General features: G+C 37.4%; 1 protein-coding gene across 1 annotated transcript in view; it reads right to left on the reverse strand.

Annotated features, from left to right (window-relative positions):
- Positions 1 to 13,224, reverse strand: part of LOC101916701 (otogelin-like protein) — a 100,549-nt gene that overhangs the window by 41,852 nt on the left and 45,473 nt on the right. Inside the window, exons 26-29 of the mRNA XM_055807692.1 lie at positions 6,412 to 6,546; positions 5,782 to 5,928; positions 4,033 to 4,152; positions 1,686 to 1,802 (exon numbers count right to left, since the gene is read on the reverse strand). Of these exons, the coding sequence (XP_055663667.1) occupies positions 1,686 to 1,802; positions 4,033 to 4,152; positions 5,782 to 5,928; positions 6,412 to 6,546 (519 nt within the window). The remainder of the gene's footprint in view (positions 1 to 1,685; positions 1,803 to 4,032; positions 4,153 to 5,781; positions 5,929 to 6,411; positions 6,547 to 13,224) is intronic.

Below are 13,224 nucleotides of genomic sequence, written 5' to 3' on the forward strand. Positions count from 1 at the left end.
TTTTTTCTGCAAGCGTTAAGGCTCCTCAGCCCCTGCTGAGTTCAGCGCTTAGCTGGGCAACTGCAATCCATCAGTCACTGCCAGCCAGAGATGCAAGGTTTTGTCTCCCTGAAAACAGGGGTTTCCAGCCTCAGCTGAACTCTGAGGCTGCCTGTTCCATGGGCAGGAGCTTGCCTCCATGCACAGCAGGATCTGCAGTGGGAATGAGTGTTAGAGCACTGCTCCAAGCATGTCCTGAGATCCACATCTACACCTTCTGTTCGTTCCATGTCCCCAGCGTCAGTCTCTGCTTGGGCTTTTTTTCTTGGTACCCAGTTCAGCACCCATTAAGCCAGCAGTCAGCTGCAGGTATCCTTGGCAGGAGGTCATTTTACGTCACATTTGTGAGTCATATTTTCACATGCTAATGCATAGGTTGTAAAAACACCTGAAACATGTTTGCTTTACAGGCTGTCCCATACAAAACAGATATGTGCATGTGAAAATACTTGATTACTAATTGAAGGACATGTTTTGCAACTAACATGCATTTTTTAATGTAATTATGCTAAATTTTTGGCATAATGTTTGCAGATTTTAATCACAGCATGGATAACCTATAGAAAATGAATGTTTAAGAGAAAGCATCTTTATGAGTTATAATAATACAGCTCCTTAAAAACTCTCAAAAAGTTCCTTTTTTATTTATTATGTCCCACTTTGAAAATACACTCATCACTATGTTCTCAGGCACATGCTCAGAAAATTCTTTACATAGTAACTAAAGTCAACATTAATAAATCTCTCGGGTTAAACTACTGCAACCTCCTTTTCAGGCAAATTCCTAACCATGTTGATATCAAACTTCAGTCCTGAAAGTCAGGAGGTTCAGCTGGAACATCTAATGATCTCATTTAGTATTAATAGTCATAAAGAAAATAAGAGTCTGAGACAAAATGTCATAATAGTTCTTGCTTGCACAGGTGTAAAGAAGCCTTCGATATGCTACCTTTGATAAATCTGGGGGGCTAAAAACTGAAATAGGGGAAAATGTATAGAGCATGTCTTGCATTGATAAAGGGTAGACTGAAATGGAATAAAAGATTCCCACACAAACTATTGTCCCCATCTTGTCTAGACTGAACTTAAGGAAATTCTTGTACTCAAGTCCCAGGCTGAGCCAGGTATTGAGAAAACAAGGACATCAAACCTCAGAGTTTTGACAATAAGCAGATGGTGAGCTGTCAGCCAATTAAAAATAGTGATAGCTCTGAAGCTGAAATCTCTATTTCTCATATTTCTTTCTATATCGAGCAGGACAGTTAACAAAATAAAACCATTTAACATAAGCTGTAGCCGCTTTACAGAAATGCTTATTTTAGATTTCTACAATATATACAAAAGCCTTAAAAATTTAGCTACCTACATAAATAAAAGATATAAATAAAACCTAAAGAGAACAGAACCTTGATTATCCAGTCTACTAACTCATGGCTCTCAGTTATCACTATTATGTTTAGGCTCCAGTCTTGAAAGGAACAAGAAACTCTGCACAAACATAGCCCACCCACACAGAGGTACTTGCAGGGCTTTACTCTGTACCCTCCACAGCATTCAGACTGAGGGGAATGTCAAGAAGAAATTAATTACTGGAATTTTAATATTTTCCCACAGGAGAACACATCTGGGATATTTAATAAACTTACCACATTGCGACAAGGTGCAAAAACATCACTGTATAAAATGGAGCATTCCTTTTTGGCATAAGGGAACTTGCTCTGATGTACCTCACACGGTCTTAGTGTTTCATTTGGGCTCTTGCACTTAAAAACAAGCAAAACCACCACAGACATTTATACAAAGGTGTGTTGACCATGGATTCAGGTACACTATAGTATCATATAATTCAATATCTGCGTACCCAGAAAACAAAAAGAAAGTTTAATTGCTCTCTTCATCTTCCCCTTTCCCTGATTTGTTGTTATAATTGAAAACATTTGCACAAAAAAAGAATCTTTGTGTTTTGTTCTAAGTACTAAAATGTTCCTGCTGTCTGCTCAGTGCGTAAAGACAAAATGTTTTCTTTGAGACACATTATAATCATTACCAGAGCAACCAACTATAACATCACAAACAAATACATGGTCCAAATCCATCCCTGGTGATTTTGCGCTGACTTTAAATGGAGTCACACTACGGATGGATTTAGCCCTGTAAGTTCAAATAAAGAAGCAGCAGTAGGAAGAGATCAACCCATAAAAAATAGAGTCAAAGATCATTGTGATAACTCAAAAATGGCTGAGATACAGCTCTTCTCTTACAGTCCCTCTTCAAGAAGAAAAACAAATGAACAGAAAAATATGACAAAACAACACTCAGCTCGGAAAACACAAGTTCACCCAAAACCATACTGTCTTGGTGCAGCAGGGAAGCCCATGAGGGGGTAATTATGGATCCGTAGGCAGCATTGGGGTGTCCCGGCACAGCCTCTGCTGCAGTGCAGTTGCCCACCTACACTGCCCTCCTGCGTGGATGCTCGGACACTGACTGCCGTTGGGGGATGTACTGTCAGTCCCAGGAGGGAGAAACCCTGGAAGCATCCCATGCTTCACAGTGCCAAAGCAAGCACGTTTGCCAGTAGCAGGGTTGGGTTCTAGGCCTCCAGCTATCATATACTCCTTTGCAGTATTTAGAGTTTGCGGAAAAGATGACCAGGATACATCTCTATGAAGGCCAAAGGTCCTTTCTGAAAAAGTCCCTAGTGCTTACTGCAGAGGCAGACAAAGTGTCGAGTTTGGGTGAGCACATGCTGCCTGTGAGGCCGATATTGAACTCAGATCCTGAGTGCTCAGGCAGCCACAGAGATCAGAAGATTACGTGACAATTTAGGGGGAAAAAATAATATATATATATATATATATAGCCAGAAAACGGCAAGTGCAAAACTGGGCTGCATAAGCAAAGGTCACAGCATCCTAGAAATTCGTGTGCTATGCAAACACTACACATATTTTTAAAGCAGCCGCTGAACTGAGAAATTGGAAAAGAAAAATTCATAGTCTTCATACAAAGTGTTTACACATGTCTTTACATACCACCTCCCAGATGAGCAGTATAACTAGCAATACTACACATTTGCCTTGCGTGCTTGCACGATTTAAACATTTTATAAAGTAAAATAGATCCAAAGGGAGAGTCTGAGGGAGAGAAGCTTCAAAATCTTTACTCCAAAGCAGAGTAGGTATCATATTCTTTCATGAGGTGAGAGATTTTGGTTCAATTTCCTGCTGTGAGTCAAGGAGAGAACAGATTAAAAATTGGTTCTCACAGATGTACTAGGGGACTGCTTTACAAATACTGATGTTTCAGGGGGTTCACAAGGCTATAAAACCTTATATCTTCTCAGCACATATTAATAAAATACCTATTCTCCTATGTTATAAAGCACAGTTGAGGTCATCCACTCTCTACAGCCTCTTTCCTTCTCAGAAACCAAGTTTCCGTGCTGGGTTCTGCCTGTTGCTGTTCTGAGCCTTTTCTGCTTCACCCCTTCACCATCACTGCTTTGTCAGTTTGTCCTCTGTTTACAAACTGTAACTAAAAAAAAAATCACCTTTTTTTCTCCAGTGTTCAGAAAAAAACTTTTTGCCAGACCTTTTTTCCCAGCATTCAGCTTTTATTTACTTTCATCTTGATGCCTTGAACACCAGAGAAATCACTATCGTTTTTAAAATTGGGTGAATCCAATATATCAGAAACAATGTATCGAATTTTGTAGAAAATTGGAATCCAGATAGCTTTGATAATTATCTTATGTAATGAAAAATATTTTCTTCCCTAAAGAGATATTTTAGTTTCATTTAACTTCAGTATGTTTGCTATCATGTAAGACATTAACACATTTCACATCTACAGAGATAGAAATTAAAATGTCCTCTTATACATTGACCACAGGTTTACAAAATCCCTGTACACCATGTGCTTATAACATGTTCATTTATAAATTAAAATTTATATCCTTTTTTCTAAATTTTTACTTGACATGGGACTTACCTGTCCTAATACCCAGCTGTCTCCAAATACCTGTGCATTTCTTACTTCCATGTTGTTTGATGTAGTCAGATCATTTGAAGTGTATTTGTCAAAATTTCCACACAAACCTGCCAGTTTACCCTAAAAGAGAAGGATTTATTTTTTTACATATATTAACAGTCAATAATTAGTAAAAATAACATATATAATAAAACATTCTTAAACTGAAATAGGTGAATGCAACTCTGACTTAAATTTTGAAAATATCTGACACTCTGCTATGCTTACAGTTCCATATTGCAAATAATGTTTAATAGAAATTTGTTTTCCTTTTTTCTTCCTGTATTCCAGAACCTGTTCTTACAGTCTGCCTATGAAAAGGGACTGGAATCTAGGCATATTTTTTTCTGAAATCTTAGGAGTGCATCCAGTCCAAAAGCCAAAAGTTCAAGCTAATTACCTCATTATTGTGAAGCCTGACTAGTTGTTGTCACTAAAACTTGCTGCCTTTAATTTTGGCTCACAACAGCAAGAACATTTGCAATAGCATTTACAAAAGAGACAACTGCAACTGTTTTGTGTTGGGGCATGTGCTGCTGATGGAAAAAGTATATATACATTCATACAGAAAACGATATTTCTGCCAACAGTAAAATACAGAGTTGGATTTCTAGGGTGCTGTGGCTCTAATTATTTTTTTTTCCTTAAGTTCTGCTGCAGACATTGTCTTACTGAACAGGAGACTCTGAAATAAACAGTCATTGGAAACAGAGCTTGAGATATTTGTTGCATGCAACCTGCAGAACTCAGCTCCCTGCTAACTTACTCGAAAATATAATTATTTTTCAATATGTGTATTGATGGCTGATACATCAGCTTTTATGTGAAGTAAGCATTTTATGGCTATTGACTCAAAAGTCTATAATAACGTTGTTTTAAAACCAGATGAGATAGATGGTCATTGTAACTTTGACTTACACCTCAAAAAATCTGATATGTATTCTAGCATAGAGTACTTTCTTTTACTGGAAAAGACCCCCTCTCGATACATGTGTTCATGGTTAAGACAAAGCAGGAATGTAATTATTGAATGTGCAGATAAGGTTACTCTGCCAGGACCCGAAGACTGAGTTGCAGAGACATCAAGGCAGATGATGATGTAGGAGTGGAACAGTGAAGAGCAACTGGCAGAAGAAGGAGTCTCATATTCTTCCCTGCATCATGGCTGAACCCTGTCACGGTATACTTGTTAGGTTTAAATATCAGTTTTTGTCTAGATCCTTTCCTGTATCTTGTTTTCTTAATTTAAACCCAAGATGTGACTCCATCTGTTCATCTCAGCAGCATCTACTACACCTCAGGGTGCAGTTCCATCATCAGCCTAATCCAATCTGTGCTACAAAGCTTCCATCTTTCATGTTTCCACTGACTTCAGCAATTATGAAAATATGCAGTGAACTGGGTAACTCAAAAGCAACCCTCTGTTCCCACCCCCAAAGTAACTTTGAGTCAGAGCTGAATCACTGCATATCTGGAAGGCTGCAGTGTGTGGAGCAACAGAGTAAACATGCGTGTTAGAACCACTCCTCTTCAGAAATTCAGCTATTAAATCACGTTCTCCATCTCGTCTTACCTGGGAAATGCCGGCAGATGAACACTGTGATAAACAGCTATATCGCTGGGAAAGTTAGTCATGGTGAAAAGTTATTTGATACGTGATCTCATTAGCAACACAGCTACACAAAATCATGGGTTTTCATTTTGGCTCACCTTCCATCGAGGTCCAACTTTAACATGCATCATTGTCTTCCTATCCCACAGAATTGTAATGTCCTGTTCTGGAAAGTGTATCACAGTATAATATCCAGCCTTCCAGAGCTGATAGTTAGATTTGTTTTCCTGTCCCCTTAAGGTCTTCTGACAGAAATTAATATTTATTAAGATTTAATAAAGTTATTCTACAAAGATAAGCAGTCAATTAATAACAAAATTTATAGTGAAGAATACTTTAGCATACAGCTGGATCAACAATATTACTATAAATGTTGTTTAATATTTTCATATTTTGTCTTTTCAATCATTCAGGTTTGCTTCAACTTTGTACTTCAGTTTCCCTTTCAAAACCAAGCGGAAAGAAACAAATGTCAACATGCTTCAACTGCTTGAGGCTTTTGAGCAGCCTGCTTTGTAGGACACATGGAACTTGGAGGGGGGGAAAAGAGAGAAAAAAAAGATTTTTTCTGGGACCTACTGCTTTATCCAGGCCTAACACTATGTTAACATAGGCATAGGTACTATGTTAACTCGGAGAGACATTTTCCAAAACCATGCTACTTTACAGCTGTAACTTTACAATGCTTATCTTAAAGGGCAACCCGAAAAGGAAAGAAAATAACTAACCTGCTTCTCAGAAGGTTCACTAAAATAAATCTCAGTGTCTCCAACCGTGATGAAAATATTCTTTGAGCAAACAATATCATTGTCAAAGCACTTTTTGTTCTGAGAAATTACAGATATATTTGAGTTATCTGTGCTCTGAAATATAAAGAAGAAATCATTTTACTCATAGATTCAATTGCATTTCACTCCTGCAGATTTATTCCAGACTTACTGTCACATAAAGATGGATAACTTAGTATTTGCACATCTTTAAAATTAAATTTAAGAAAGATACCAAACAAAGAAATACAGTTTTAATTTCAAAGCTGAACCCACAACCAACTCAAACATTGGAGTTAAACACATACAGCCATTACATTCAGCTGTGAGTCCTCTTTCTGAGGACTTCACAGACTCAGAGGATCAGCCTGCTGCTAAAATAAGAGTCTTGTTTAGGCTTTTAAAATGTGCTCATACATGGAATCCAATATTTACTGCACAGTATGGTTGTCAAAATCGAGACATGCTATAAAAAGAGCTTTATTTTTAAACCAAGGTACATGAGATCAAGCTGTTTCCATATTTTTAAAACTGAGAAACCTACCATCTGTCAGTAGTAGATAGAACAATTTTTGTACCACTACCCAACAAAATTCACAAACCCATGAGTCATACTCTATGTTATTAGAGGGAGCAAAGGTTTCTGCTGATATTTTTGTTTGTGTTGGTTTGTTGGGTTTTTTTACATTTAGATTTGTCTACTCTGTTGTCTTTTGATTTGCTGCTGATTCAAGTTTACTGTTGTTCCAATCCCATATCTGTTGGCTCTCTAGCCTGTAAATAAATTTTGCATTCTAGGCATGTAAAATTATTTTTGCACCTTGGCTTAGTATGTCTTTTTATTCACCTACAGCTTCTGTGGCTCTGTAACAGAGGGAAACACACATGCACCTTTTAATTCCCCATGCTAGGATTGGTACTGGAACAAAAGAGACCAGCTGTATTTTCAGAGTTGATACTTATTATTCCTCATTTTAATTTTCTTTTCAGTTCATTTTTGTACCAATCCTTGCAAGTCAACAAGAAGTCGTAACTACTGAAAAGCCTTGAGAGAGTTAACTTTATAACAACATTAATATAAACCAGTAACAGTGCTTCTGAATTAGTTTTTCATCAAATTCAGTCTTACAGTCATTACAAACTCAGACAGATACGAAATAAAAATCTTGGAAGTGACAAGCTATATCTCACCCACTGGATCATCCATTCTTGTATAAAACACTTGGTTAGCGCTGGAAACAAAAAGATGTTTAAACTTCTGTTCTTACTCCCACCCTCATTTAAACACTCTCTGGGACTGTGACTAGCTGAAACTAATTGCAGGTGCTAATGGGCACAGTGGGCAAAACGGGAATGGTGGCAGTTCCCCAGTCCTGGGAACTCTTCTTGGCTCCCAGTAATGCTCTTGGAGAGCTCCACTTGGTCACAATGGGAGGAATCCCTTGCCTTGGTTTGTGCCCACAGCATCTCTCACCAGAGCTTTGCTCCCTCCCTTGGTCAGTGTACCCCTGAAAACTGCTGGGTACATACTCTTAAATACTCCTTGCTGGTCTCACATTTGTACCCTTATTTGTTCTGTGCTCATCAGAATTCAAGAAAAAAAATCCATATTAGCAATTTTTCCTCACCAGTGAGAAATGTAGCATTTCTACATACTTTCTGTATGCAGCCTTTCTTTTTTTTTTTTTAGTAAAAGTCATAATGACCAAATGTTTAAAGAACATTTTCAATCTTAAAAAAGAAATCAACCCAATCCTAGATGATGGGAAGTGTGTAAGTATTTTTGTTGCCAGACAGAGGAGGTGCTACAGCTTTGCTGCCCTTAGTCTAGCATGGCCCACAAGCCAGAGGATGCTGCTATTTGGCATAGAAAACACTCTACAGCAAATGTGAGTGAATGTGATGAATGTAAACTATAGGAGATTGCCTGCAAGCTCTATGTTACCTTAATGCCAAGGCTTAAGAAACAGGTGGTATGTGTGAGCCATCATCTTGGAAGACAACAGTTAAGGTGGGTAAAGTTAGCCAATAGCTGCTAGTGGTAAGAGGGTGTAGGAAATCAGCTCTTTACAATTTAGCAGGCGATCTCCATTTAAAACTGCTGAAAACTTCAGGGTAAAACAAAGTTCATCTGTTCCATTCTGTTGAAAAGTTGGTTTAGGTTGCACTCAGAATAAAATTGGTTACTAGCTTTTTGGGAAATATGCTGTGTTTTAATTAAGCCAGGCTTGCTGCTGGAGTCAGTCCAGTAATTATTCCCCTCCAAGTCAGATAACAGCCCAGAGCCTTTTTGGATTTATTGGAGGTGATGTGGTAAATTAAAAAGGAGACAAACTCTTTAGTCTGGTAGATAGGATGCAAGCTGATACATTCTGTGCTGGCCAAATGAAAAGTGACCAAGGAAGGTACCTCCCAACCATGAGTCAGTTTAGAAAAGGACTTTGTTTGTGGTCTATGGGTCTGTTTGATGCCTAGGACATTGTGGGCTGTTTTCATTGCAGTTAGCTTAGCCTCAGCAAAAGGGGACACTGAGTTAATAGGGAAACAGTGTCTTCACGTAAGGAAAGAGATGGAGGGCTTTATTTTAAATAAGGGTAGTTAATTCAGGCTAATTATCCCACAGTAAAAATACACTTTTTTGGCAATGAAGACAAGTTCTTGGAGCTGCAGGGGGTAGCTGTACTAGCTATGCTAAATGAAGCTGCTGCCTGTGCCTTCTGATAGCCCAGGCCAATCCCTTCAGCTGGACAGCATCAACTTACTCAAGTCAGAAGTTTTTGTGTATGGTTGGGATTTGAGCCAAGGGCAAAAGTTGAGTTATGTTTCAAGTTAACTCTGCAGTAGAGAGAAGCCTGGAGATGCAGTGTTTTGCTGACCAAAGCCAGAACAGGGAGCCCTGAAAACATGTGAAGTACTTCCTTACTTGTAGGACTGCTTGTTGGTGTTAAATTACTAGAAATGATGCAGGATAGAAATGCAGGGAGGCAGTGGTAGTGGTTCAGCAGAGCTATGAGTAAGCCAGACATTTATGAAAAAAGAGCTTTGTATTGAATCTTGAGTCTTCTGTGCTTTCTTTCTTTCTAATTAAATTTTAGACCTAAACTCAATTACAGAAACACCATTATGGATTATGTATCTGTTGTGGCTCAAAGCTTTCATGATAAGATTTGCTTTACACACATACCCTTGCCATCCTCTCCATACACTTCAATAAAAATTGAGTCCTTTCCCAGCTATACAGTACCAGCCAAATTCAAAATTTAATGACAGCTTCTATCATAGTCTTCAAATTAACTTGTAACTGCTACATGTGCAGCATCTTCTTTCAGCACAGAAGAAATTAAGTGTATAGAAACTTAGCACTTAACTGTTGCCAACACAAAAGAACAGGGACCTTTCAGATAAAGTGAGGATCATCTTTTAATGTTTGGCTGAGACAGTGAGGTCTTGGGTAAATCTCGACAGCTCTTAGGGACTGTAACAGTATAAATTATAATGATCAAGTTCCATCTCTCTGATCTGCACTGGATCCACACAGGTATGAAAACAAGCTTCTCTCACTACCGCTGGAAGAAATGTCGGAAGAGTAGACACTTGGAGCAGGTCTAATGAATAAGAAGGTGGGGGATTTTGTTGGTTTTCTTTTTTTTTCCCTGCACAGTCTCTTTCCAAGACAGAGTCGCTCTTTACCTTTTTAGGTAAAATGCACCCAACAGGGGATGTACTACAGTTCATCATGTGAAACCTACTTATGCTGACAGAAACTAGAAATAAAATGGTTTTCCCACTGCAAGAGTATCTTCCCACGTAAATTACCATATCCAGTCTGTTCTAACTTAATATCAGTTTCTTTGTGATAACATGGAGTTGCCAAGCAACAGGGAAGACAGAGTCATAGCTCCGGGCAGTCAGTCAAAAGCGCATTGTCAGTCCTGCTTCTCAGGACATTATTTTTCTAGACTTCACTGCACTTTTTTTCCATATTTCTTCCTAGCCGGAAAAGCTCCTAGCCAAAAAACCAAAGCACTGCTTTCCTTTTTTTTTTTTTTTTTTGGGTGGGGGGGAGGGGTGGGGGTTTGATTTTTTTGTTGTTTGGTTGTTTTTTTGGTTGGTTCTTTTTTAGTGCTTGGGGATGCTAGGGTTTATTTTTGTTAGAAAATTTCTGTTTCAATATCCCATTAGAAATTTTCTATCACTATCAACCAATGACAACACCGTGCAGTCTGCTTACATAGTCATGTAATGCAGAATGGGAGAAAACAATTTGAAAGTGAGTGTGTTTATCTTCTTTGAAAGTTTCATTAAAATATCTCTTACTGCTCAATGTAAAGACTCATTCTTTTCCATTCTTAATACCCTGATTTCCCCATTGTTTTTGTTTTGTTCCCTACAATATGCTAACTTGCAAACTAGGGTGACCATAAAAGCATCTAGGGACATACTGGGAACTGGATATAGATTAGTCCTATTTTCATTTTGTTTTAATTACTTTAGAGGCTTACATGTATCTAACCACATGCACAAACAAATGCAAAAAGCTCTAAAAATACTGAAAAAAATATACAGTAGTTCAAAAAGTAGAATTTGCTTTCTCATTCCTACATAATTTCAGAGAGATACAATTAGTTCTGTTCTAACTTAAACTTCCATGAAATTTTAGGGAAACTCAGAACTAGTTTGGTAGTTGTTCATTGGTCTCCAAGTTTCTTCTGAAGGAACTTAACATTTGAAGCTATTACTTCTAGTAAGCTTGATCCTAGGAGAAGTAAAGCATCTTAGCCCATATTTAGTGAGCATTTAAGCATAAATATTTAAGTGGTTTTGGAGAGCAGACAAATACCTCGGCATCTGACATGATCTTGCCCTGCTAGTTTCTTGTGCCATTTTACAGGGGGGTTGATCTCCAGATAATCAGTGAAAACACATTAATTATGGAAAGCTAATTCATAATTTACATCAAGAAATGTCTCCTATCAGAAGGCTTCTTTCATTTTGCTGGGTAATAATTTCTTCTGTACCATTCCAAAATTATATATATACATTCTATGTAACTTTATTTAATACTTGCTTTTGCATCCTGTACAAATTGGTATTGTCAAATGCTTTTCCCCATAGCAATTCAAAAATTGGAGTAATATTGCTTGGCGTCAGGAGATGGCACTGATACACACTGTCTCAGTTTGGGAAGTTGGGAAACAATATTATAGGAAAGATAGTAGGTGATCCACTTACAGAAGAGAGAAAAGGAATAGTAAGAGTATTTTTTTTTCCACTGATGTTATGTATTTCTATGCAATTTTTTAAAAAAAACCAACATCCACAGTTAGGAACTAAGAACCTAAGAGCTAAATTGCTCATGCACGTGCACATGCACATAAATTCTCTTTTCCTCAGCATCTTCTACAGCGCTGCAGATTATGTGATTATTTTCACTTAAAATATGGCAAAGAAACTTGCAATACACCTGTAAGACATGACACATTTCTAGCATTGTAGCAGTTGAGGAGAAATGAAGGAGAGCAACATGACTGAGTAGATTCACTGATGCAAATTAAAAGGGAGTGAGATTATTCCAACTACTGACTCATCCTCATACAACTTCCAGATGTCTGCTAATGCATCCACAATAATTCTTTCCTATTTCTTTAAAAGTGACTTCCCAAAAGGATACATCTCAAGCAGAATAAACTCTCAGCAGCTCTTGAGAAACATGCATTATGTGTGTATGTATATAAGCAATAGGAAAAATAAATCACTGTATCATATTTTCTTTATTATACCTAGTCATTTTGTGGGAGATTTTATGGCAATATAGAGTTCTGAGGTTTTGTGTTCTGAATGTTCTGAGGTTTTGTCAACAATACTTTTAAAATACAAATTTTTTTTTAAAATCTACTACTAATAATGAAAAGTACACGATGGAATATTTTACTTGATATACTTCAAAACCATGTTCTGAGTCAACGTTTGAAAAAGTTGATTAATCAGGCAGAGATCACTGGAAAGATTTTGTTTTTCTTCTTTTACATGTTAAGAGAACTATATTAAAAGGTTTGAGAAAAAAATCATTTAAAGCAGATTTTCTTTTGTTTCATTTACTTAGCTTTGCCTGCTTGTGTATCAGATTTGGCTTTTGCACAGGTCACATTACTGTAAACCCTTTCTAATTAAAAATGAGAGATTCTGAAGATTAAGGATTGGGAATATTCAAATATTCGTTTACAAGTGACACATTCTGCAACACAAGCTATATGCTGAATCATATATCAACAGCACAGTTGGTGGTGTTAGTTTTAAATATCTAAATGTATTTGTATGAGACCTATTAGTATTGTTTTATTAATAACTGCATGATAAATGTCAATATTTTGTCACTGTTGGTTAACAATAAAGCACAACATAACAGGAAATAAAAGGACAAGACATAGTGGTGATAAATTTGCCTTTTCTGGGCTCCAGCAAATGATGGCAGGATCTAGAAAGCTGGAAGTTGCAAAAAGCATTTTTTTTTTCAATATAAGAAATGTTAGATGTGTTCATTTACACTGATGTTTAGCTTCTATGCATTCAGAAACAAAATTATTCATACCCTGACCTAAACCAGAGTAAATTTAAACCACAGTTCTTGTAGCTCCCTGACAACACCTAGAGTCAGAGGCTATAAACTGCTAAGCAGCATCTACAGGTGACTAGCCTGAGCATCCTCCCACTTCAAACACAGCAAAAGGCTTTTATTTTACTGCTGCCAACATATGTACAGCTTCCTGAAACAGC

The sequence above is a fragment of the Falco peregrinus genome, chromosome 6 (genome assembly GCF_023634155.1).
Source record: "Falco peregrinus isolate bFalPer1 chromosome 6, bFalPer1.pri, whole genome shotgun sequence".
Classification (NCBI taxonomy): domain Eukaryota; kingdom Metazoa; phylum Chordata; class Aves; order Falconiformes; family Falconidae; genus Falco; species Falco peregrinus.